This window comes from Staurois parvus, unplaced genomic scaffold (assembly GCF_062004578.1).
Source record: "Staurois parvus isolate SC_StPar_1 unplaced genomic scaffold, SC_StPar_1.0 ptg000005l, whole genome shotgun sequence".
In the NCBI taxonomy this organism is placed as follows: Eukaryota; Metazoa; Chordata; class Amphibia; order Anura; family Ranidae; genus Staurois; species Staurois parvus.
The window spans coordinates 6,441,827-6,464,794 of record NW_028317801.1 but is presented as its reverse complement, the minus strand read 5'-3'; the positions used below and the strand labels follow the sequence as shown (position 1 = coordinate 6,464,794).

At 36.8% G+C, this 22,968-nt stretch overlaps 1 protein-coding gene across 1 annotated transcript in view; it reads left to right on the top strand.

Annotated features, from left to right (window-relative positions):
- PTPRN2 (protein tyrosine phosphatase receptor type N2) overlaps nucleotides 1-22,224 on the top strand; it is a 1,146,107-nt gene extending 1,123,883 nt beyond the window's left edge. Inside the window, exons 22-23 of the mRNA XM_089694046.1 lie at nucleotides 5,115-5,188; nucleotides 12,537-22,224. Coding sequence (XP_089550172.1) covers nucleotides 5,115-5,188; nucleotides 12,537-12,608 — 146 coding nt within the window. The 3' untranslated portion in view covers nucleotides 12,609-22,224. The remainder of the gene's footprint in view (nucleotides 1-5,114; nucleotides 5,189-12,536) is intronic.
- The last annotated feature ends 744 nt before the right edge of the window (nucleotides 22,225-22,968 follow it).

Genomic DNA, 22,968 nt, shown 5'->3' with positions numbered 1-22,968 from the left:
TTTTTCATTCACATTCTATATATAGAGTCATGATAGACTGTAACATTGAGTACAACATTATCTTTTAAACATTAGTCAAATTAGTTTCAGCTCCTTTGTAACACATTGTGGCCAAAAAAATCAAGAATTACAATACGTGCTATTTATATCCTTGAAAAAAAAAAATAAATGAGAGGGATTTTTTTCTGCCTTGGTCTTTCAGGCACTTTGGTTGACTTTGTTGCAAGAACACTAAAGAATGTCATTTATTGACTCCATTCTACCATGTAATGTCAAATTCCATTTTAAGTGTGTGCTTAGTCTTACACAATAGAAGACAAGTCATGTGAAACTGGCCGAAGAATGGAGTCACAGGGCTTTCTTAGGTTTGTGCCCGCCATTTTGTGTTTGACCTGCTCCCTTCTGCCAGTGGGCTGTGCAATTTGAAATCCTCTGACCTGGTGCTTAGGCTGTAGTTTAACTGAAAGATCAAAGGGCAACACGGGCATTTCAACCCTGCTGAGGTGGGCCTTTCCCAGGCTGTCACACTGTGAGGCAGCCAAAGGTTTTGTTCTGACAGGAATCTAGGCCCGGTCTGTGAGGCCTAGGTCTCCTTTGTCTGGCCTGAGAAGTTTGAGGCCCAGGTTCAGAATCTAGTGTTCATCAAAATGATCAAAGGCCTTGAAGCCTTGGACATGAAATCTTTCTTTCCATTTCCTTTTCTTAAAGAATGAATTGTACAAGTACCAAAGAATTCCATTTCCAAAGCTTTTATATTGAGTGTGAGCTTGAACTTCAGAGTCCTTCAGTTGTACACATAAAAATGTAAGTGCATTTTCAATCTGGGCCCAGCTGCAGGACTTGCATCTATGAGCATTTCTTTAAGAAAAAAGGCCTTTAAGGATTAAGGCCTTCAGTATTTTAAAAGGAGTTTTAAGGGGAAAAATGCAATGATTTGTGTTCTTGTTTCAATTCTTAGTATATTGGAAAGTAGACAATAATATGTTTTAAAATCAAAGTACAAGCAAAAAAAACAGCTTTGTGCAGTGGGAAAGAAGAAAAGCTTTAAGATGACCTTGTCTTTTGTGCATCAGTCAGTTTTTGTTGTGCTACTGTATGTTTTAAAGCATTCCTTTTTCTCAATAACTTGCAAATGCCAGGCTGTAAAAGTTAAGTCCTGTGAATAGTGTATTTGAAAGTAGTCCCCACTTTTAATGGAATAAATAATGAAATTCATATTTTCCCTTTTCCCATATTTGCTATGTTAAATAATAAAGTAAACTGAGAAATGCTTCAAGGGTTTGAATAACACATGATTGTTTCTTTTGTAATCACTGCTTTTCAGGCAATTCTATTTATTTATTACCTAGAAAAATGTGCCCTTACTTGAACAGCTAATTTGTAACGGTTTGGCTTATTTAAATTTAGGTATGTGTCTTACACAGTATTTTATAATGCTTCAGTGAAAATTGTGGTCTATTTATAAAGCAGTGAATGTGGCACTGACCAAACATCCACTGCAATTTTCTTGGTGAATGAATTTTAAATTACAGTGATTGATTCACCTGCAGTAAATGGATGGTTAATGTCACATTCGCTGATTTATGATCAGCGAATGTGACCTATACTGCTATACTGGTTTATTTATATAATATGTGATAATTAACCAACACCTAGGACAACCAAATCAACATAACAGACCCGAAAATGAATACAAACATTAGATAAACCTGTTAATAGGCTGCTGCTTCTATACAGGTAAAACCTGCTAAATTCAAACAATACACATAAGAGTGCTGCCTAAATGTAATGAAACATTATGCATAAATGCAACTCAGCAAAAAAACTTAACAGTGAAAAATAATACCCATAGTGTCAATAATAAGTGCATGTGCTCAGAATGCACACCCGACAATGGATACAAACATTAGATGAACCTATAAATAGGCTGCTGCTTCTATACAGGTAAAACCTGCTAAATTCAAATAATACGCATAAGAGCACTGCTTAAATTTGATGAAATATTATACATAAATGCAACTCAGCAAAAAAACTTTATAGTGAAAAATAATGTCCTTAGTGCCAATAATAAGTGCAGGTGCTTCTTCTCAGAAACAATATGTGATTAGTGCTTTGTGCTCCCCTCCTGTGTGCCCACCAACTCATCAGATATATTGGACTCTCATAATGAAACGAGAGTCATACACGCTTTGGTGGGTCATGTGGAGTTCCTGCTGGATCTTGTAGTCCTCCTGATTTAAATGGAGCTTATCATCCTCAGTCATTCCAAAATGAAGTAGGATATATGCATGCAAAGAATGGAAAAGACATCCGAATAGTGTGATTCCATTTATTTAATAAAATGACATACACTGGTATTACACTCACATGTCTCCAAAATAAAAAGAGCATGAACGCTAGCTTGGAAGGCAATGCAGCCCCTTGTGCACTTCAAACACCTTCTGACAATTTTGTACCTTACCTCAGCCAGCTCCTCTATGCTCCCCAAAACCCAAGGCACTACCCAGCTCCCTTGGCTATTTATTGGCGCTGCGCTCAATGAAATCCCAGTGAATTCCTACTATATACTTACCACTCGCCAGTCTAGGGATTTGAACTCACAACCTCACGCTTGCAAGTCTGTTGCATTTCCACCTGGGCCACCGTCAGAGGTTTTTGCAGTGCACAAGGGGCTGCATTTCCTTCCAAGCCAGTGTTCATGCTCTTTTTATTTTGGAGATGTGAGTATAATACCAGTGTACTGTATGTAATTTTATTCATTAAACGGAATCACACTATTCGGATGCCTTTTCCATTCTTTACATGCATATATCCTACTTCATGATGGAATTATTGGGCAGCACAGTGGCTAAATGGTTAGCATTTCCGCCTGGCAGTACTAGGGTCATTGGTTCAAATCCCAACCACGGCACCACCTGCCTGGAGTTTGCATGTGCCTTTGTGGGTTTCCTCCCACACTTCAAAGACATGCTGGTAGGTGAATTGGCTCTAGTATGTGTCTAGATTGGCCCTAGTATGTGTATGTATGAATGTGAGTTAGGGACCTTAGATTGTACACCCCTTGAGGGTTAGGGACTGATGTGAATATACAATATATATATGTAAAGTGCTGTGTAAATTGATGGCGCTATATAAGTACCTGAAATAAATAAAAATAAATTATTGAGGATAATAAGCTCCATTTAAATCAGGAGGACTACAAGATCCAGCAGGAACTCCATATGCCCCCACCAAAGCATGTATGACTCTTGTTTCATTATGAGAGTCCAATATATCTGATGAGTTGGTGGGCACACTGGAGGGGAGCACTAATCACATATTTTTTCTGAGAAGAAGCACCTGCACTTATTATTGGCACTAAGGACATTATTTTTCACTATAAAGTTTTTTTGCTGAGTTCCATTTATGTATAATATTTCATCACATTTAGGCAGTGCTCTTATGCGTATTATTTGAATTTAGCAGGTTTTACCTGTATAGAACCAGCAGCTTATTTATAAGTTCATGTAATGTTTGTATCCATTGTCGGGTGCTCATTGTGAGCACTTGCACTTATTATTGGCACTAAGGATATTATTTTTCACTATTCTGTTTTTTCACTATTCTGTTTTATGACTGGTACACGAGTCATATTGTAATTGAATGTTTTAATAACATTCAATTACAATATGACTCGTGTACCAGTTGTATACACTATATTTATATATATAAAATAAATAATTAGTATAAATAAACAGTTTTAAATTGTCATACAAATATTTGAAATCAAATCTTTATTATTTTATGGCAATAACATGGTGTGGGGGGCGAATTTCTGCCAGTCACAGGCTGTGTCATGCCCCTGCAGCCTGCGTCTTAGAAAAATAGGGAAACAAAGTCTCCATCAATCAAGATGTAATATCCCACCCCCATTATGTTTAGCTGGTTAGTGGGCATGGAGGAGGAGGGAAGGAGTGGGCAGCTATTTACCACTGTGTATACACCCACATGTGTGACTCCATAGTCACATGGGCTGCTCAGATGCGATGGGGGCGAAATTCTCAGCATAGAAACTCACTGAAAACTGAGCATGTGCAGAGCTGCCAACACTGCTCTGCAAAATCCCTAGCTGCAATAGTGACTTGGACAGAAGGGAAAGATAGAGAACAGCAGGATCAACCATTTTTTTGCAGAATACAGAAAACGGATCCCATAGTGACTGAGTGAGTATGAACAGCATGTAATATAGAATGTATTGATAGTGGTGGGTTTAGTGACACTATAAGTGCTCTCAGAACATGGGGGAAATACTCTCATTTGCTGCAAGACATTTTTCCATCAAGTGTAACTAATAGGGTTTGAGTGCAGAACAAATGTAGCAAGATGCTATGCATTATTGAAATTCTATATTTTTGTCAAAATCAAATGCATTTAAGCCTGGCAAATACACCAATTACCACTTGATATATTTGCAAAGTGACATTTTAAATTCTGCAATACACAAGAATGTATGCAATAACTTGCCACAAGAATAAATCCTGCCCTTCAAATGTTCTCTTGCATGAGGCTGCTGAGGCCTCAGAGAGTGGGTGGTGCTTAGAACCAGGGAACACTTCAATCTCACAAACTCCCATCAAGGACCATTCATAAGATGTGGATACTGACAGCTATTGGGTTTTAATCTAATTGAAAATGTTCTTTTTTAGTTGCAGTTTATTTTTAAATACTGTTTTCCACTAAACTATTGTTCAGGATTTTTCATTGAACCTTTTGCTTGTTGTGATTATCACAGTATTGGTTCACTTTTAAACTCCACACCTTCACAGCAGCTGTATCTTCATTTTAGCAGACAGGAATGGTCTTTATGTTAGAGACTGTACCGCTGCAGTACACAATAGGCAAACCTCTCTTGAGAGGCCTCCTCTTTCTTTTTGCACGTTGATGATAATCAAAGCTACATTCCTCTTATTCTGTATGAACATCACAATTGCATCTGTCTGCCACGTCCACTGAGGCATGAATTAATATTTTTCAATTGGTCTGCTGTCCAAGGGGAACCGGCTAGGAAGAGATTGACAGATGCAGCCTGAATAATCGTGTTCTCTGAACTCAGCCCAATTTGTGGTTTGTTGCAGGTGCTAAAGAGATTGATATTGCTGCGACTCTGGAGCACTTGAGAGACCAGCGACCAGGCATGGTGCAGACAAAGGTACTGTCAATTAAATGGCAAGGGAATTAAAATATATTAAAGGCTTTTCTCTGATTGTTTTTGTGTTAAAAAGACTGTCTTCCAAATAAGGAAAATATAGACAATGTTTAAATAACATAATACCATAGCATTGAATGCATTTTGGTTTAACATTTTAGCTAAACATCTCTATGTACTGCCTTTTTATTGTGTTCATCTAAACATGGGATAGCTGAATATGGCAACTTAGGTCTCTCTCTATACTTTTACTTCATGGATGCTATAAACAAAGAAAGTAAGGCCAATATAGTTTTTATTGATTTATATTAAATTATTTCTCAGAATGGTAAATATTTCTTTTACATATTAAGTCATTTCGTTTTTCTTTAAAAAGGACGTTCAAGTCTTTTATTGTTTGTAAGGTGTATGAAAAAGCATGGGTAAATCTCAAGCTGCCAGTTGTCCATTAACCAAATAAAATTTCTCCTAGTCTTTTTTTTGGCACCTTCTCCATTTGGTTAGTTGGGACTGGAGTTTTTCTGGTTCTTTCTGCTTCATATACTTAGAAATACAGTATAGATATAAAGTGAAATGAATAAATATCAAAATCAAGAATAGACACCTTTACCCTTAAAAAGAAATAACTTACATACTTAACAAAATAGATATGGTTAGCTGTCTTGCTGACAATCCTGGAAATTAGGTTTAAATGTTTGTTTATAAGATTTTATCCCTTTTTTATGTTCATCATCTTTATATTCATTATCCCAGGGCTGTGTTAAAAATCCATAACAATTAATACAAAATAAAATATAGAAGGAAAAAATAACCTTTAATCAGGCACCCGGATCAAGGTCTAATATACAGGATGTGTTCTCAGCTGGAGAGGAAATTATAATCTACTATTTTTAATTCATGGTATCACCGCTCTCATCCTGTTTCATCTCTGCCAGCGAACGCCGTTCATAATGAAAACCGTGACATTGTTGTCAATTACATATCTTCAAGGAGACCCTAATGAAATACACTTTTATTTATCGAAGAAACTATTTTAGGTCTGAGTATGAATTCCAATGACTTCCCAAAATTGCCCAAAAGGCTCAGATCATGTTCATGAATTGCTCAAGATAATATCTACATAATAAGGCTAACATTATTTACAGACAGTTAAAGCATATGTAAAAAGCATTTCTTCTCATTTACAAAATGCGTGTTTAAACTAGAAATAAATGAATGCCTGTTATATTACTACCTATTTTTTTCATCTGCTAAAGTATTTTTTAGGTGCAGCTAAGCCAAAAGGCTGCACTACAAGATACATGCTTTTAGAATCCTGGAAAGTAATTACAGCCCTGCAAGGAAATCATAGATTACACATAGCTATTTTTGTAGGACTGTAGTTGAGAGATGCATTTGAACTTCTAAGCAGAGATTTTTTTTCATGAGGTACCTTGTCTCCAGCAGCAATCTAAGCACTCCTAGAGTCATACTGGAGACAAGTTACCAACCAAGAGATGGTTTTGCATCTCTGTGCTAATCTAGGGGTCTGAATTATAATATATTGGCTACATATGTGGACTTCCCTTCATACTATTAAGTTCAGGTGTTTCCAGTGAAGGGTAATGTAATAATATTATGGCATACAGTGCAAAATAAAAAAAAAAAACATTTGTGGCTACAGTTTGGAGAAGGCCATTTTCTGTTTCAGCATGACTGTGTCCCTGAGAACAAATCCAGCTCCATAAAATCATGGTTTGATGAGTTTGCTGTTTGTGAGTGGCTTAAACAGAGTTCTGACCTCAACCCTGCTTGTTTTTCCTGAATGGGCATAAATTCCCACATAGACACTCCAAAATCTTTAGTGGAACCTGTTATAACTGCAAAGGAGGGCCAACCTTTATTAATTCTGAAGGGTTTTGAATAGGATACTCAGCAAGCTTTTATTAGTGTGATCGCCAGGGTGCCATATAGTATACTCTAGGTAGCAGAAGAACAATGCAGGAATGTCATGTTTTTATCCCTGCACCATTATCAGTGGTTAGAAAGCTGCAAAGGCTAAATATGATATGTGGCATCAGGATAGATCAGTATTTCTTGATTTTGTGGAACCTGAGGTAGATGGTAGCATTTCTGAGCTGCTGCAAGTAGAAAAAATCGTCTTCTTGTAAGATGTCATACATCCTGCTCCTCCACATTAATGTTGGAGGGTAAATAGCAACCAATGGCTGCTGGTTTGCAACTGTCTAAAGGAAAGCACTTACAAGTATCCAGAGTGGTGTGGCAGGTTTTCACAAACAAATTGTAAACATGAACAATATCAAGTCAGTGATGCAGTCCAATTACATTTTTATCACAACGTTAAAGCAGTCCTCTGCTTTCCCAAGGATTTAAAATACATTTGGAAGACTTGAGTTTGTAAAAAAATGGTATCCATTATTGACTCATCAAATTTATCTACAACATTATTGAATATCAGATTTATCTACAAAAAAGTATGTGAGTAATGACCAAGTGGTGGTTTCTCAAGGTACTTGAGGGCTAGATCACACTGTAAAACTCTAAAATCTTTAAAGGGTGGATTTACCCAAAAGTGATAGTTTATAGATGGAAGCAGTAAACTCATACTAACTATAGCTGGTTTCTTGAATCTTTTGGATGTGTCAACTCCTAGATTTCACTATCACAGTTCCTGCCCAGGGGCATAACTATGCAGCATGGGGCCCCTTAGCAAAATTTTCATGGGACACCCTCAGCTTGCACAATAATGGCCTTTCTCTGTGGTTCCCGGCATTTTACTTTAACTTTAATATGAGCCCCCATTATTATTGATGGCCAACTAACAATAGCCCTAAACGTTTGTGACCAGTCTAAACTGATGTCAGTCTTTATGCACGTGCCTGGCTAGAAAAGTTTGAGTTATCAAAAATCCCACAGACTCTATATTCTTATTAGCATGACTCCTTCTGCTGTCTGGTTCAAGAACTGATTTTCCTTACTCTGTCTCCATGGTGACTGGCCGTGACTAAATTGATCTGGGTGGATGAAATGATGTATAGAATATAGTCCTTGATTTTCAAAGCTAGCTTGGTATTTTAATAATAGATGGCACAAAGTCTGCTATGGCTCTAGTTATGTCCTTGTTGCTGTTCATGCTGTCTTTGAATTTTATGTGATTCCACCCACCTTGGCTTATTGTTATAATAATCTTGTTGTATTCATCATAAAATAAAATTAATTTGATTCCAAGAGGGAGAATTGGACCCTATGGTAATGGGAAAGACAGGTGAAACTCACATACAAGGATCTTAGAACCAAAATCCCCATAGGATGTAAGGAACTAATAAATGGTTTAATTTTCCGGCATCTGCTAACAAAATAAGTACAGTATTAGTTTAGGGTAGACTTATAATTTAATTTGCAGATGGAGACCACAGATGTCACAAACTTAATGTAACATTTAATGAAGGCAAGGCTTCTGTACTGAACTTTCTTGAAATACACCATTACTTAGAGACTGTCCAAAGTGATGACCATTAAAGGTTGTGACAAGTCTCTTGTGTACTCAGACATTGCAGGGAAAGCCTGCCTTTTGGTTTCCAGTTTGTGTGAATCTCACTGTCACGCTTCTGTGTTCTTCACCTATAGCAGCCCCCTTTCACTTATAAACAATTCTATTGTGCCTGTGGCAGGCGTGAACTGAACAAAGCAAACAGGTACATGTGGTTCGCAGACAGGCAGAGTGGTTCAGTGCCAGGTACAAGGCTGGCAAGGTTGAGAGTAGTCAGTGTCCGATCTCATTCAAAAGGCAGGCAGAGTTCAGAGAATAGTCGATATGCAATCCAAAGTTGTAAACAAGGGAATCCAAACAGCAGTATCACTATCACAAGCATGGGACTACAGGCTTGGCTGGCTTAAACCAGGTTTGGTTCCCACCCAGAGACTGACTACATCATTCAACTTGTAGACAGACAGACAGAATGCATCAGAGTCTAAACCAGGATGCTGGAATGAGACCAACAGCTGATGGATCCGGAGTGCTAGATGCTCCTGACACTCGCCAAATTAATAAACTATAGGGGATTTTGCCATAAGTAATTGCAGTAAGCACCAGAGGAGACCAATTTGTACCAAAATGCCAGCATTCTCAAAGCATTTGTTTTTTGTTTAAAATCCATTTATATCTTTGCATTTTACTATTAAATCCAGGAAACTGTATACAGTAATTTTGAGCCAGATGGTATAATACACTTTTCTTGCAGTAAGCGTCAATAAATATTGCGAAAATTTTAATAGATAGCAGCTTTTGATATGTGTACATTGGCACCTATAATTTTGAATATGAAGCTTAGTAAAAAACTTATAATGACCAGTGCTTGTACACCTTCAAATGAGAAGATAATGTTGACTTTGGCCATGAGGTCTGGTAATTCCACATTATTTCACTGTTATGTCTCCTCTAAAAATGTATTCATGTGAAAACCACCAAAACAATTATCATCAGTAATAATTTACCAAATATAGTTTGTGTGAAATCCATCTAGCTTTGCTACATTAATATTGCTGCTGTGGTCTATTTTTCATTACAATAAACAAATAACACAAACCAAACAATAAAAGCTAATAGCTTCATAAGAAAAGATGCTAGCTCCTTATTTTGTGGGCTAAACGGTAATCACATCGCTCTTCTATTTCCAATCCGTTCCACTGCCCAAATCTCTCATGGAAATGCCTGGTAAATTATAAGTATCTGATTACTTGCCAGGGCTGTGTGCTCTCAGGAGAATTAGACTTGACGGATTTAAACAAACCACACACTTTGCCAGCAGAATACAAATAAGAAATTGTAGGCTTTTCAATTAATTTGAGTCTAAGGATTAAAAATCAGGTTACAAATGCCAGTTAGAGCTAGTCCCCAGGCAAACAGCCACCCAAATTACTTTACCAGTGTCTTTACGTTCACAGCCCATGTAAACTATTCTGTTAAATATCCTTTGGAAGACTGTAAAAAGCGTTCCATTGTTCCCAGGGAATATCAGAAAGGCTAGCTAGCATATTTAATAATGCAGTGCAATGTTCATTTGCTATGTGTAAAGTACAGCAAGCTGTAGTAACCAGTAAGATTTCATTTCACAGAATTCAGATTAAGGTGAATTCTGATTCCTGCGGGTCACTGCTTTTTGCTTAATATGTTAATAAACTCAATAGTTGTGTTAAAGGCTCACTAAATTGGAACCTGGTGCGTGTAAGTTATGTTTTATTCATGAAGATATTTACAATGTATAAATATAAATATATATACTATATATATATATATATATTTATAATGATATTTTACAGTTTATCAGGACACATTTTATTTAAAGCTGAGCTCCATGCAAATGCCAAAAACACATTTTAGCCCACTTATGTGTTCATTAAAGATAGATGTCTTTCAGCCAGCATAAATACCTGTATTTGTTTTGATTCTGGACTTTTTCATACCTTTGGCACAGACTGGGGAAATGAAGGGACAATGACTACATTGTGCAGAGCTGTCAATTACTGGGTTGTTGACAGGAAGATAGAGAGGAGAGTAATGACCTTATCAGTGAGCTTCTGCTCCTTCCTAGCCCAACCTCAGGCTGGGTAGTTCAAAGAGCACAATTGACTTCTTATGTATATTGTAGACATCATGGAGCTAACAGTCTATCAGGGGTACCAGAATCACAAGAGCATTTATCAGTTTTTCTGGAGTTCAGTTTTGACAAACTGATAATGGGAGAAAAATCAGGGCAGCCATTGGAAGCCCTCTTCAAAAAATGTCAATTCTTTGGCTGAAATGTTGATCCACTGTCTTCAGTACTTTCTTGATCAATGATGGGGAAAAAGTCAGAGTCAGAGAGACGCCTAGGCTTTTTATCTGCACTCTTATTGGTACTGGTAGCTAATGCACATTATCAGATAGTATACAAGCAATAGGCAGGACAGGTAACTTTCTATACATAAGGGGGCAGTTATAAAAGTCTCCTCTTTCTTTGTGGATGTTATTCTGTTGCTTCATATTTATTTCAGGTACTTATATAGCGCCATTAATTTACACAGCGCTTTACATATATATTGTACATTCACATCAGTCCCTAACCCTCAAGGAGCATACAATCTAAGCTTCATGTGTTAAAAAATTATTTTGGGGTAATTTGCAAGTCCACAAGAAAGATGCCGCTCCAAAATCCCTTTTAGTCCTCCTTGGTTTTGGTGCCGTGCATATCAGACGAAACAGAGCCCACTCTGTCTCTCTTGCACCTAGCTGAAAATAGGGTTGCACTCCATTGCCATCCCTCAGAAAACTTTATTTGACTAGTACAGGCACACAAAGAGTCCCACTCCAATGTGTTTTACCCAATGCAGCTGTCGTAGAGATCAGATAGATTTTTTTTTTTTTTTGCATAGTAAATTAGCTGCTATGAAAATTAACATTTCTGAACACGTTTAAAAAATGCTTCTTAGCACTAATATCAATAAATCAGGGTTTGCATTAGGGACACGACAGAGAAAAGAGGCAGTCAGATGCTATTTGTCTGTACTAGCATTCAAAACTAAAACTGTGTCATAGACACACATAGCTCCAGAAAGCCAAACCCCTGCTCTCTCCTCAAAGGAGTTTGACCAACTGCATCAAGAGCCTATGGCTCCTGAAGGGATTGACGCTGTAGCAGGTGGCAGTGACATGGAGACAGGTAAGTGTCTAAGGACAGGGGTGGTAGGACAGGGAGAAGGCCATTTTTTATCTTGATGCAGAGAATGCATTAAGATAAAAAACTTCAAGAGTTTAGTACTATTTTAAATTTTGCATAGACCTTTGATGACAGTAGTCCCTTGTGCCATGTCAGCTGTATAACATGCAAACTATGTGAGGTACCTTTAGATGACTTTTGCTCAGAAATCTTAGTATGTGGGAGGCACTATGCATGCACAGTAGGCATTATTGTATTTTTAGAGTCAGTATTTTGTGTAAGGGATTGAAAGGTTTTATTTACACCTCCCTAGGAGGCTCAGCCATGGATCCATTTTCATTTTGGGTTTTTTTCCTGATATTTATAGTACAAAAACATTTAAATCAACCCCTGCGTAAATATCAACAAATCTGAAGTTAGGAATGGTAGATTGTTAGAAAGATTTGGGTAACATGGACAACTCCCATGCAAACACAAAGGAAACATTCAAGCACCATGTTTCTGATTGGAGCTAAAATCAGGACCTCAGTACTACCTCAGGCAAGAGCACTAACTGCTCAGATAACATGCTGCTAGATGAACAGTTGAATTACAGATTGTTTAAACCTTTCACAAAGATTACACAAATTGAATGTCCCATTATTTCTGTTTTCCAGGAGCAGTTTGAGTTTGCACTGACAGCTGTGGCAGAAGAAGTGAACGCAATACTAAAGGCCCTTCCACAATAAATGTTCCACATTCCCAAACAAATCCAGAGGATTCTTCTTTCATCCCTTTCTTTCTTTCAATACTTTTAAGCGTTGTTGAAAATTGTGACCTGGTGTGTATTATGTATAGTACCCATATAGAAACTTGCGGTCTGCATTGTCCCTTCAGTGGGATGGTCATTAAATCACAGAAAACTAGCAAATGGGTACGAAGAAAACATAGTCATCCTGGTGAACAGATATCATTTGGCTTTCCTTCTCTTTCCTGATAATCATTAATGGAGCAGGATACCAAATCAGTCTTTTAATTTATGTATTGGTCTTTATTTAGTAACTTGGTGCAGCAAATAACAGTGTCCAATTGCCAGAAGCAACCATACAGCTATCTACATCTTAGATCAAAATGAAATATGATCTCATATCGGTTGAAGTATGATAATACACTTTGAAGTTTTCTCCTTGCCTTATTAAATGCTATACTTGAGTTACCCTCTCAGACTGGTCTCCTGTATGACTAAACAATGTATATGTCTAAACAAGCCCAAACTCCAGTTACTATGTGATGCACACGCCTTATAAAGTAAATGAAAAGTTCCCTGACTGATTCAAGTCCACCCTTCACTTGTGTCTCACACACTCCCCCTCTCAGACACTGTAGCTCAAAGTGGGAGGGTTGCAGCAGCAGAGGCAGTGCTGCCCTAGAATGTAGTGGGCAGGACTAGATGTGGCCAGAAGCTGATTGACTAGCTATAGGCTTGTGAATCAGCAGTGATAATGCTGATAGCCACGCCCTCTGTTACGCCTTTTCATGCCATTGCATTGAATGCAGGCAGAACCTACATGAGAGTGACAACTTGGCTCTGAATTTAGGAGCAATGCACCAGTGTTGTCACCCCATCACAGAAAGCTGCATTAGGTGTACTTCATTGGCAGGATCATAATTAATGAATTATTAATTAGACTTTGCAGGGGGACTAAGAAAAACTGTAAATGGAGAGCCCCTTAGTGCTGCATCACATATATTTTTAAGTAGAGGTCATGGTTCTGCTTTAACATCATTATAATGCAGAAATGTAATGTACTGTCATGTTAGATAACCAATCAACTGGCATGTGTTTGATCATCACAGAATGTTAAAAGCTAGTATCTTATGAGTTTCTGATTATTGCTGCATTTGTTTGCTTTTTGCACCATGTTAGTAAATTTGGCCAATTCACCAATTCTGTTTTCATCACCATTGCCTTATGGCATATACTTAAAAGAAAAATAGAAAAAGAAAAAAATATTGATTTTGTGTGTATTTTCTTGTTTTACAGGTTTTATGGGGTTTGTGTAAAACAATAAAGGTCAAACAAGTGTGGCAATTTTATTATCATTTATTTTTCATATTAAATCACAAGACAGCACTTTAAGTTTTTTTTTTCTTAAAAACGCGTTCTAAACATTGATATTCAAGCTTCAGTTCACCTGAGATTACATTATTATTTTTATTATACAATAAACTGAGCACAGAGATAAAACAGATAAAAACCATGCTGAGTTCTTTAATAAATAAATGATGCGATTGATCTAGAAGTACATTGTACATGTAGCAGCATCTACAGCACAAGATAAACATAGCACACATAGCACCCTGCATCTGTATTATGAAAATGAGTAGATCAAGGTAAAGCAATGAAATATTCAGGAGAAACAATTGAAAAATGAAGCCCCCTTTTCCACAGTAATACGCTTTTTGTTTTTGTTTTGTTTTTTTTAACTTTCATGTAAAGAACACTAACTAAATAATAGGTAATGTCCAATGGTGCATTGCTTTCCACCACAGCCAGTAAGCTGTTTGGGTTTACAGGCTGGAGCTGCAACCTCTCAACCAAGAAGCTCAGAGGTTCCTAGTGGTCTCGAAGGGTATTGCAGTCATCCAAAAGTGGGCAGTAAATAGTATTTAGTCACATTCAACTGGACGTGTCCTATGAACAATGTGTGCCAAAATTGTATTTTTGTAAAATGGGGAAAAACCTTTTGTAGAACTTATTTAAAATAGGTGTGCCCATTGGACACAGCAGAGGCAGCCTCTAAATGACAAAACCACCTTTCATTCTCTCACTTGACAAGATAGGCAGCATCTTCTTAAACGATTTACATAATGGCTGAACTGGGTGTTATCAGGGTGTTATTTCTACCTGAATATAAACATAAAGTGGATGATATTCACTAATATTACAATGTATTTCCAGCCAAATTGGGATAACACCTAATTTATATTTGTTGCAAGTTCTCATTCACATAGCACAGCCTAAAAAAAATTAAACATTGCTGCTTTCCATTTTACATGTTCTATTCTGATAACTCCAGATAGTTACTGAACAATCCTACTTAGTTCTCTTTATGAGGGGACTGAGGAGCTGTGTTTGCCATAATTAACCCTATCTGTACTAGATATGAACACTGCCCAAACAAAGTGTTAAAGATTTAGAAGCTGGGCTTCTTGCATTTATTGTAAATGTGAGGAGATTTAAGCCTAGTACGCACGATCAGAAAATTGTATGAAAAATAACACTTTCAACGTGATGGTACGATAATCTGATCGTTAGTACACAGTTTTTGACCGAAATTATTTGAAGGGACAAGCACAAAATTTTTCTCGTACAATGCTAAACTGTATGATTTTCGTTTAATCAGTACAGTTTTCGTCTGAGAATACAATACAAATACATAATATCATTTTCAAATTTTCTTTCTGCCGTATAAGAATTTTTGTAACTTTAGTAGCCTCTTCATTTTCGATATTAGACTAACATGAAAAAAAAATGGGCGATCATTTGTCCAACATTCTTATCGTGTGTATGGGGCTTAAGCTAGACAAAGTCACTCTGACATTGTTCAGAAATGCTTGTGAACTGCCATCTCATAAGATACATCTAAAAGGTAATACTACTTATTCTTTAGATATTCTATGTGCGTAGGCACACATAACAAACAAATAGTGGGGTTTTCTCAAATCTGACTGCAAAAGTAGAAATACGCTGTAAAGAGAGGTTAGAAGCTGTGCAGTGGCCTAGAGCATGCAGAATTGCAGGTTTGCAAAAGCATTGCAACCTTCCTTTTAATCAAGACATAAATTATGCAACTTTCTTGAAGGAAAGAAAATAGCTTGATTCCCCCATCAACACAGCCAGTGTTGATGGGGGAATCTCTCCCATTGTGCTATTGTATTCTGACAACGAGAGGTTTCCCTGTCATCAGAACACAATGATCACTGCTGGTGGCTATAGTCACCAGCAGTGATCACACAAAAAAAACCTGACAGACTGGCTGTACATCAGTGCAACCAGTCTGCCCATAGAAGGACCAAACTTCATCCAAATCCTGCTGAACCGGCCACATTTCGATCCATCTATGACTGGCATTACAGCCTAGCTCTAAAGCACATCAAGGCTCAAGCAATTCCGAGAGTTCAGACAAGTTAAAATACTTCTATATAAAATGTCTTACTTTATAAAGCACTTCCAGATCCGGGACCTTTCTGCAAACCACGCTGCAGTTAAACAATGCAGTCAGGTCCAGGACCCACCCCAGCCTGTTGCTGGGCAACAGAGGAGAAGCAGCATACTGAGAACATCTCTTTTTTATCCCTTCCATGTTAACAGTGTTAAACTGACGACATTGTGCAAGGGATCAAAGAAGGAGGCTAATATCAAGATAGATTCAGATACTTATGCTACATCTATATAAAATAGGTTTAATAATTTTTAATAAATCCATAATTAGATTAAAGGGTGTTTTATTTATATTTGCCTGGAGTTAAGCTTTAGGTCTTCACTATGACATTATGATCTGAGTTACACTTAGAGCATACAAACATTTGGGTGCTAAGAGCAAAAACTCTACTGAGTTTGTACACCTAAGAAGCTTTAGCTCTGAATGTAAGTGATTGAAGCCAGAGGGACTGACAGTACATTGCCAGCAATGGAATTACGGCAAATGAACGCCAATGTTGAAATCTTCCTTCCATACCAGAGAAGCATTACATTGTGTTATGGTCATGCTAATCGGATTAGGGGACTTCTTGTGGACCAATTAGGGCTGACATTCATTTTAAACTACAGCAGCATTTCATCTTTAAAGCTGTCCTGTGGGACTGTGGCGCATATATTTCTGCCAGTCAAAGCCCAAGCAGAATATTTACCAGCTTGAAATAAAAGAATGAAATGCGGTGCTCACCAGTACTGAAAGTCACTACAGTTACATCTATTCCGTCTTGTTTTTTTTAAGTAAAAATGTTCCTTGTAAACTGAAACAGACCCACTGAGGTTTTGTACATAAAATACAAACTGACTAGGTTATTCCTAAGAGAAACAGCCATAGTTATCTGTACTAAAGGAATGCATCTCCTCTTTTTTTCCAAAAGCATCTAGTATTCTATTAAATAGTAATGGTTGAACATCAAAGTCCATATACATTATAGAGCCCCCATCGCCAAGGTTTAAAAAGCATCAGCCACTGGCTGGATGGCTGGTGTTAACTCGCCCTCCCCAACTTTACTGTCTTTCTGTTCGAGGACTTTCAACTGTAGAATACAAATTCTGTAGAATTGTTAACATTCCTCAAGCCTTTTTATGTGTTTTTCACCAGAACAGTTTTGATCTCTTTGGCAATGTAGGAGCAGGAGTATTGTTGGAAAATTACATATTTTATTCTTTCCCAGCTCACCCAAGCTGTATATGTATCTTTTGTGGATCATTGTCTAAGATTTGAACCAGCTTAGTCAGTTCCTCATGAGTCATATGTAGATCATATGTAAATCATAGAGCTCACCCAAGCTGTATACAGTATGTGTCTTTTGTGGATCATTGTCTGAGATTTGAACCAGCTTAGTCAGTTCCTCATGAGTCATATGTGGATCATATGTAAATCATAGAGCAATACAATAGCCTACCAGCAGGTATGTAGATCTCAGGTACCTTTGATGTTGCTCTAGGCAGCCACCATGTAAGTACTCAAACCTCATCTGTCTGAGTATCTGCTGCATAGTATCAGCATAAATACTAGCTGAGGTGTTTAATTCATGGGGGTGCTTAACAAGATTATTGCTCTGACATGTACCATTATTTTTAAACAGTCAGACGTAAATAAGAAGAATGTCCAATTGCAGTAATTCATTGCAGCCTAATGGCAACCATCTTTCATTTGTCTGGCTATTCTTATCTGATGAAATGGGTAATCTGAATGGTTGTGCGGTACACTACTTTCCAATCATTATTGTCCCTTTTATTATAAAATACATTTATTGGGCTCACATGCATGTTTGTATGCTTCATCTCGAGTCCCTTTTATCATACAAATGAACATCAACAAATATGCCCTTATATCTCAACACATGCTCATTTGCATAGAACTGTCTGGTTCACTAAATTCTCCATGCACTGTATACTGTACTGTGACCATTTATCATGTACTAGGTAAGCACAGCTTTTTGGTCCTATGAGCTATTCTAAAATCAATGTCACTACTTCAGATGACTTACAATGGAGCAGAGGGTAGTGGTGGCAGCTTAAAACTGAAATAATGATACATTATTTTAAAGTAATTGTGAACCATTACCCTATAAAACAGCTTATTCAGTGTAAAAGAGAAATGAAAGGCAAAGCATTTGCATGTATATACAGTGAATTAAAAAATAAAGTAAATCTTTTTTTTTCCTTTATGAGTCATCACATGACCTCTGTTCTCAACTGCATGAGAGACCTGGAGAGCTGGGAGTAGTTAAATAGATGTACACTGATCTTCCCAGTGATGGTTGTGCGGGGGGGGGGGGGGGGTGTCATCACAGGTCTGACCATTGGAGGACAGACAGGCTATTTTCCTAGCACAGCCACAAAACTGACCACGCTGGGATGGATATGCTTCTATGCCTAGTTTGGTCAGTTTGAAATATGAAAGCAAGGAAACTGGCAGGATCACCAGGTATATCATACAAAGGAAGAAATAAAAAGAGAACACGATACATTTTAACACAAGTACATGGTACAACAGACACATATCAGGAATATGGAATAATGGGAAAACATATTCTTTATTATACCTTTCTTTAATATTTTAGCTTTTTAATAGGTACTCTTTAAATAAAAATCCCAGGCAAATGAAAAACACCTTTTGATCTATTTAATTAATAAACAAATGTTTGTTTCATTCTCAAACTTTGCTATACGCAATTGCTTATTTCCTTCTTTATAGTACATTGCCATGTCTCTTGCACAATACCTATAGCTAAAGAGTGATAATGGGAAGCCTGCATTGGATGCTGACACTTGGAGTAGGAAGAGTATGAATGACATAACACAGTCTACCTAGTATTTAGGTGAAACAATGTTATATAATACTCATTGGGAGTGGATGGGAAAGAGGTATATGCAGTCACTTAATTCAAGCATATGAGGTCACATAATTCAGGCATGTGTGAGGACACAGCAGATACTACCTCTAGTAAGGATTATAGAGACAAGAATGACTGATTTTTCAAGATAAATTAAATAAATTGCATGGTACGCAAACACAGCCAAGGACTGGATACAGAAAAACAAGGAAGAATTTCACAAGAAAATACTGTCATTATAGCTGCTAGAAAAACACCTTTTTATCTTAATTAGCGTTCCGCTTCAGTGCACAAGACAGACTTGCTGATAACAAGTGTTTCTAGTCATATCGACAATCATCCATTAAATCCTTTAAAATGATGTTTAAGTATAATATTAAATGTGGTTTGCATAGCATGCCAAATGCACCCTTCCTTTCAGCAACACTAGACCTTCATCAGCTTCATTTATTTTGAATATGCGCCGCTTCTTAAAATCCGCATCTAGAGGTAAATCCTTTTCACTTCTGATGGCTGTCTCATTTCACAAATTCATTATTTTCAAGAGGATAGCCAAGTACTCTAATCAGTAATTTTTACTTAATTTGCATATGATATAACAAAGTAACTACACATATATTTTCATGTGAATAGCAACTCACCATTCCTTGTTATAATTCATTTCTTCTCTTCAGTTTAAAAGGTTCACCTTTAGAAAGTGTAAATAACTCAGCAGGGCCACAATGTAGCATTGTTGGCCTTACCAGCTATAAGTAATCTTACTTTCATTCTCCAGCCAGCACTAGGTAAATGGTGCACAGAACTGGATTGGTGTCCGAGCTCGAATCAGAGCTTTCCATAGAGAATTGTTGTACCTCGAGACTGAAGGTTGGGTTTGTGCTTGCATTTAAAGTGACATTAAACCCAGGCATGCATGCTTTAAGATATACAGTATGTAGTACATGGTATCACTAAAATCAAAGCAGGTTCATTGATAAATTAGAAGGCTTGTAAATACCTTTTTTTGGGTGAGTCATTCACGTGATCCTTCCCCATGCCTTTATTAAGTCTGTGTGCAACAAGTGGGAAGAACTATGTTGGTTGCATGATTTATGTTAAAAACATGGAAACACATGCAAGCATAATTAGATAATATACTGGTGCATGTTTAGTTACAATTTAAAGTTTAGGGTTTAATATCACTTTAAGGAAATTTTTCCTTGTTACCCTAATTTTGTATCAGGCTTTAATCTCCTTGATCCTTCCTGGCATAATTACACACTTTCTGCCACAAAACTAAATGACAACAGTTAATATATTCATGATATTGGCTAAAGGGTGAAGTGCCTCGTAGGAGAGACTGCTTGATACGAACACCACAGATAGGCTAACTGTTTCCAAAGGGAGAGCTTGGAAGATAACCTGTTTTTGGAAAAAAAAAACTTAGAATTCCACCAAAATAATTGATGAGTTAATTGTTTTCATATTTCTCTTTAAAGGCTAAGTCCTACTTTTGGAAAAAAAAATAGTAAATGCAGCAATATTCTTTAAAAAAAAAGTGCATTGATTGTTTTTTTAATTTTTTTTTAAATAGGAGCCTGGAAAGCATTGCACCCATGATCAATGAATTACTTTCTAGGGCCGCTGGGCCTTCAATCACAGGGTGGCAATATCAGTGGACTATGAGTGTGGTGACATTACCCCACTTGTGTTCTACACCTTAAATATAAGTGTAACATGAAACATGGCCAGAAAGATTGAGTTAGCTTTTAAAAAGAAACTATTATGGCTTTTGTACAATTATACCTTTTTTAATACAATTTATGACTTCAAAATGCTGCATAGTTTGTAATTTAATTTTCAGGTACATTTAAACAAGTGTTACAGGATGAATAGCAAGCTCAGGTTTATAATAGGAAAGGCTAGAACCACTCATATAGGTTCCCAACTCTGCTAGGGGTACATTAAATGGCTGAGCGTAACACAAAACTTGAGCAAGTCCAGTAATATTTTATATTTCATAAAAAGGGAAAAAAATCCACATATTTCAGGGACTCAAATTTCCCCCCTTATCAGGGTTTGGATGTCAGTAATTTTACAAAGTTACTGAAAATAGTTGCACAGTCAATATATAGTAAGCCAGTGTTTCAGGTTGTTAGACTGACAGGCTAGTATTAGCGTAAAAAAGTAAAAGATCCCCATATTTATTACTATATATGCAGCCTTGCCTCATTACAGTAATAAAAAGGAGGGTTCTGTTGAGTTTAAAGCTTGCTAAATAGTCTCTGAACCTAAAAATCTGAAATACTCAAATACAATATTTTATATGTATATGTATCTGGCTAAAGAAAACATAAAGAAGTTTTTCTAGCACTGAACATAATAAAGACAAAAACTAAGATTACATATAAAAGCTGTTTCAACTATGTATGCTTAATGTACCAAACGTAGCTGGGAACAACCAAAATTATAAGGAGGCCAATAAGACATTTCAGGAATTATATTATTAAAGGTAGGTATCTACAGGAGTTTCCAAGATATATAAGAAGCTACTAGGTGACCACTGAAAATGTTTCTTACCTATGTTAAGTATAAAGTTCAGAGGTTGTCTAGACCAGAGAGGTATTTACAATCATCTACTTAGCAACGAGGGAGAGCTGAGACCATGAGACTCCCAAGACCTGATATAAACCAACAAATTAAACAATTTCTACTTTCATATATCATCTTCAATATCCATCGTGCATGATCTGCTATAAAGTCATCCTCATGTTCCATTTTCTCTCTGCAATTCCTCTAGGAAACCTAAAATGTTGTTTTGTGACTTAAAAGTGTTCATAATTTTCCATTTGTTTTGTGTTTGCTTCATTAAATGTAATTTGTTTTTAACAATAGCAGTTATGAATACTGTGGAATAAAAAAAAGTTTTTCCTGGACAAACCTTTGGATACATAATGCACACTGTAAAAAAACCAGGTAATTCTTGTAGCTTTTCTTTTTATTGTTATTTTTTATGAAGAATCTGAAATATCAAGTGTAACACCAGCAAAAAGAAGAGTAGTCTGTTTATTTGTGCATGCTCTTGTATCCAAATCACTAGCTTCAGATCTTTCCTGTGTACTACTACTGTGTACAACCACTGATTTCCCATTTGCAGAAAACAATGATTTTAGACTCTTTTTATGTATATAATAAAGATATACAAAGTATTTTGTTCTACCTCTGTAAAAACAATCATTTGTGAATAAAAGTTACATTGTCTGTGGAGTATTGTGAATACTGCAACACTGGCTCACTTTCTTTATTTCTCAGCAACATGTTCCATAAATGAGATATTAACCCTCTAATTATTCAAAAAACAGTGAAAGCAAAGTACATTGTTTTGTAATAAATTAGGGCTAAGAATTGCAGGACCTTCAGAGGTCAGCCTTTTTGCTTGCTTTTGGCTCACTTAATAATCAGCTCTGGTGTGGAACAATATTATTTTTTATAGTGTAATTGTTTTTGACAATTACAGTATTAAGCAGATGAATGCTGCCTTCAGGTTGTGGTGGCATCTGCTATTCCATCTGTAGACTAAAGGCTTAATTTATTAATGAAGCCCCAGCTTGAATGTGAAGACATTATAGGGAATCATTCAGACTGAAGATGCAATATTGCTTGGGAATATTATGTATTTTCATATGCATGCAGCTGGAAGAACTCTTAGTTCCTTTTCCTGTATTATCCAGGCTCTGCTTGGTACAAGCTGAAATCTACAAATACATGTGAATAATTTGGGACAGTGGCTTGCCTTTGCAGATAGCTTCTAGGATGTTTCAGTTTCAGACGGAGATATTTATTAAAACTGGTTAGTGCAAAATCTGTTGCAGCTGTGCATGGTAGCCAATCAGCTTCTAACTTCAGCTTATTCAGTTAGGCTTTGACAATAAAACTTGGAAGCTGATTGGCTGATTCTATGCAGAGCTGCACCAGATTTTGCACTCTCTGGTTTTAGTATCCCCCCCCCCCCAATGAGTCTGATAAGGA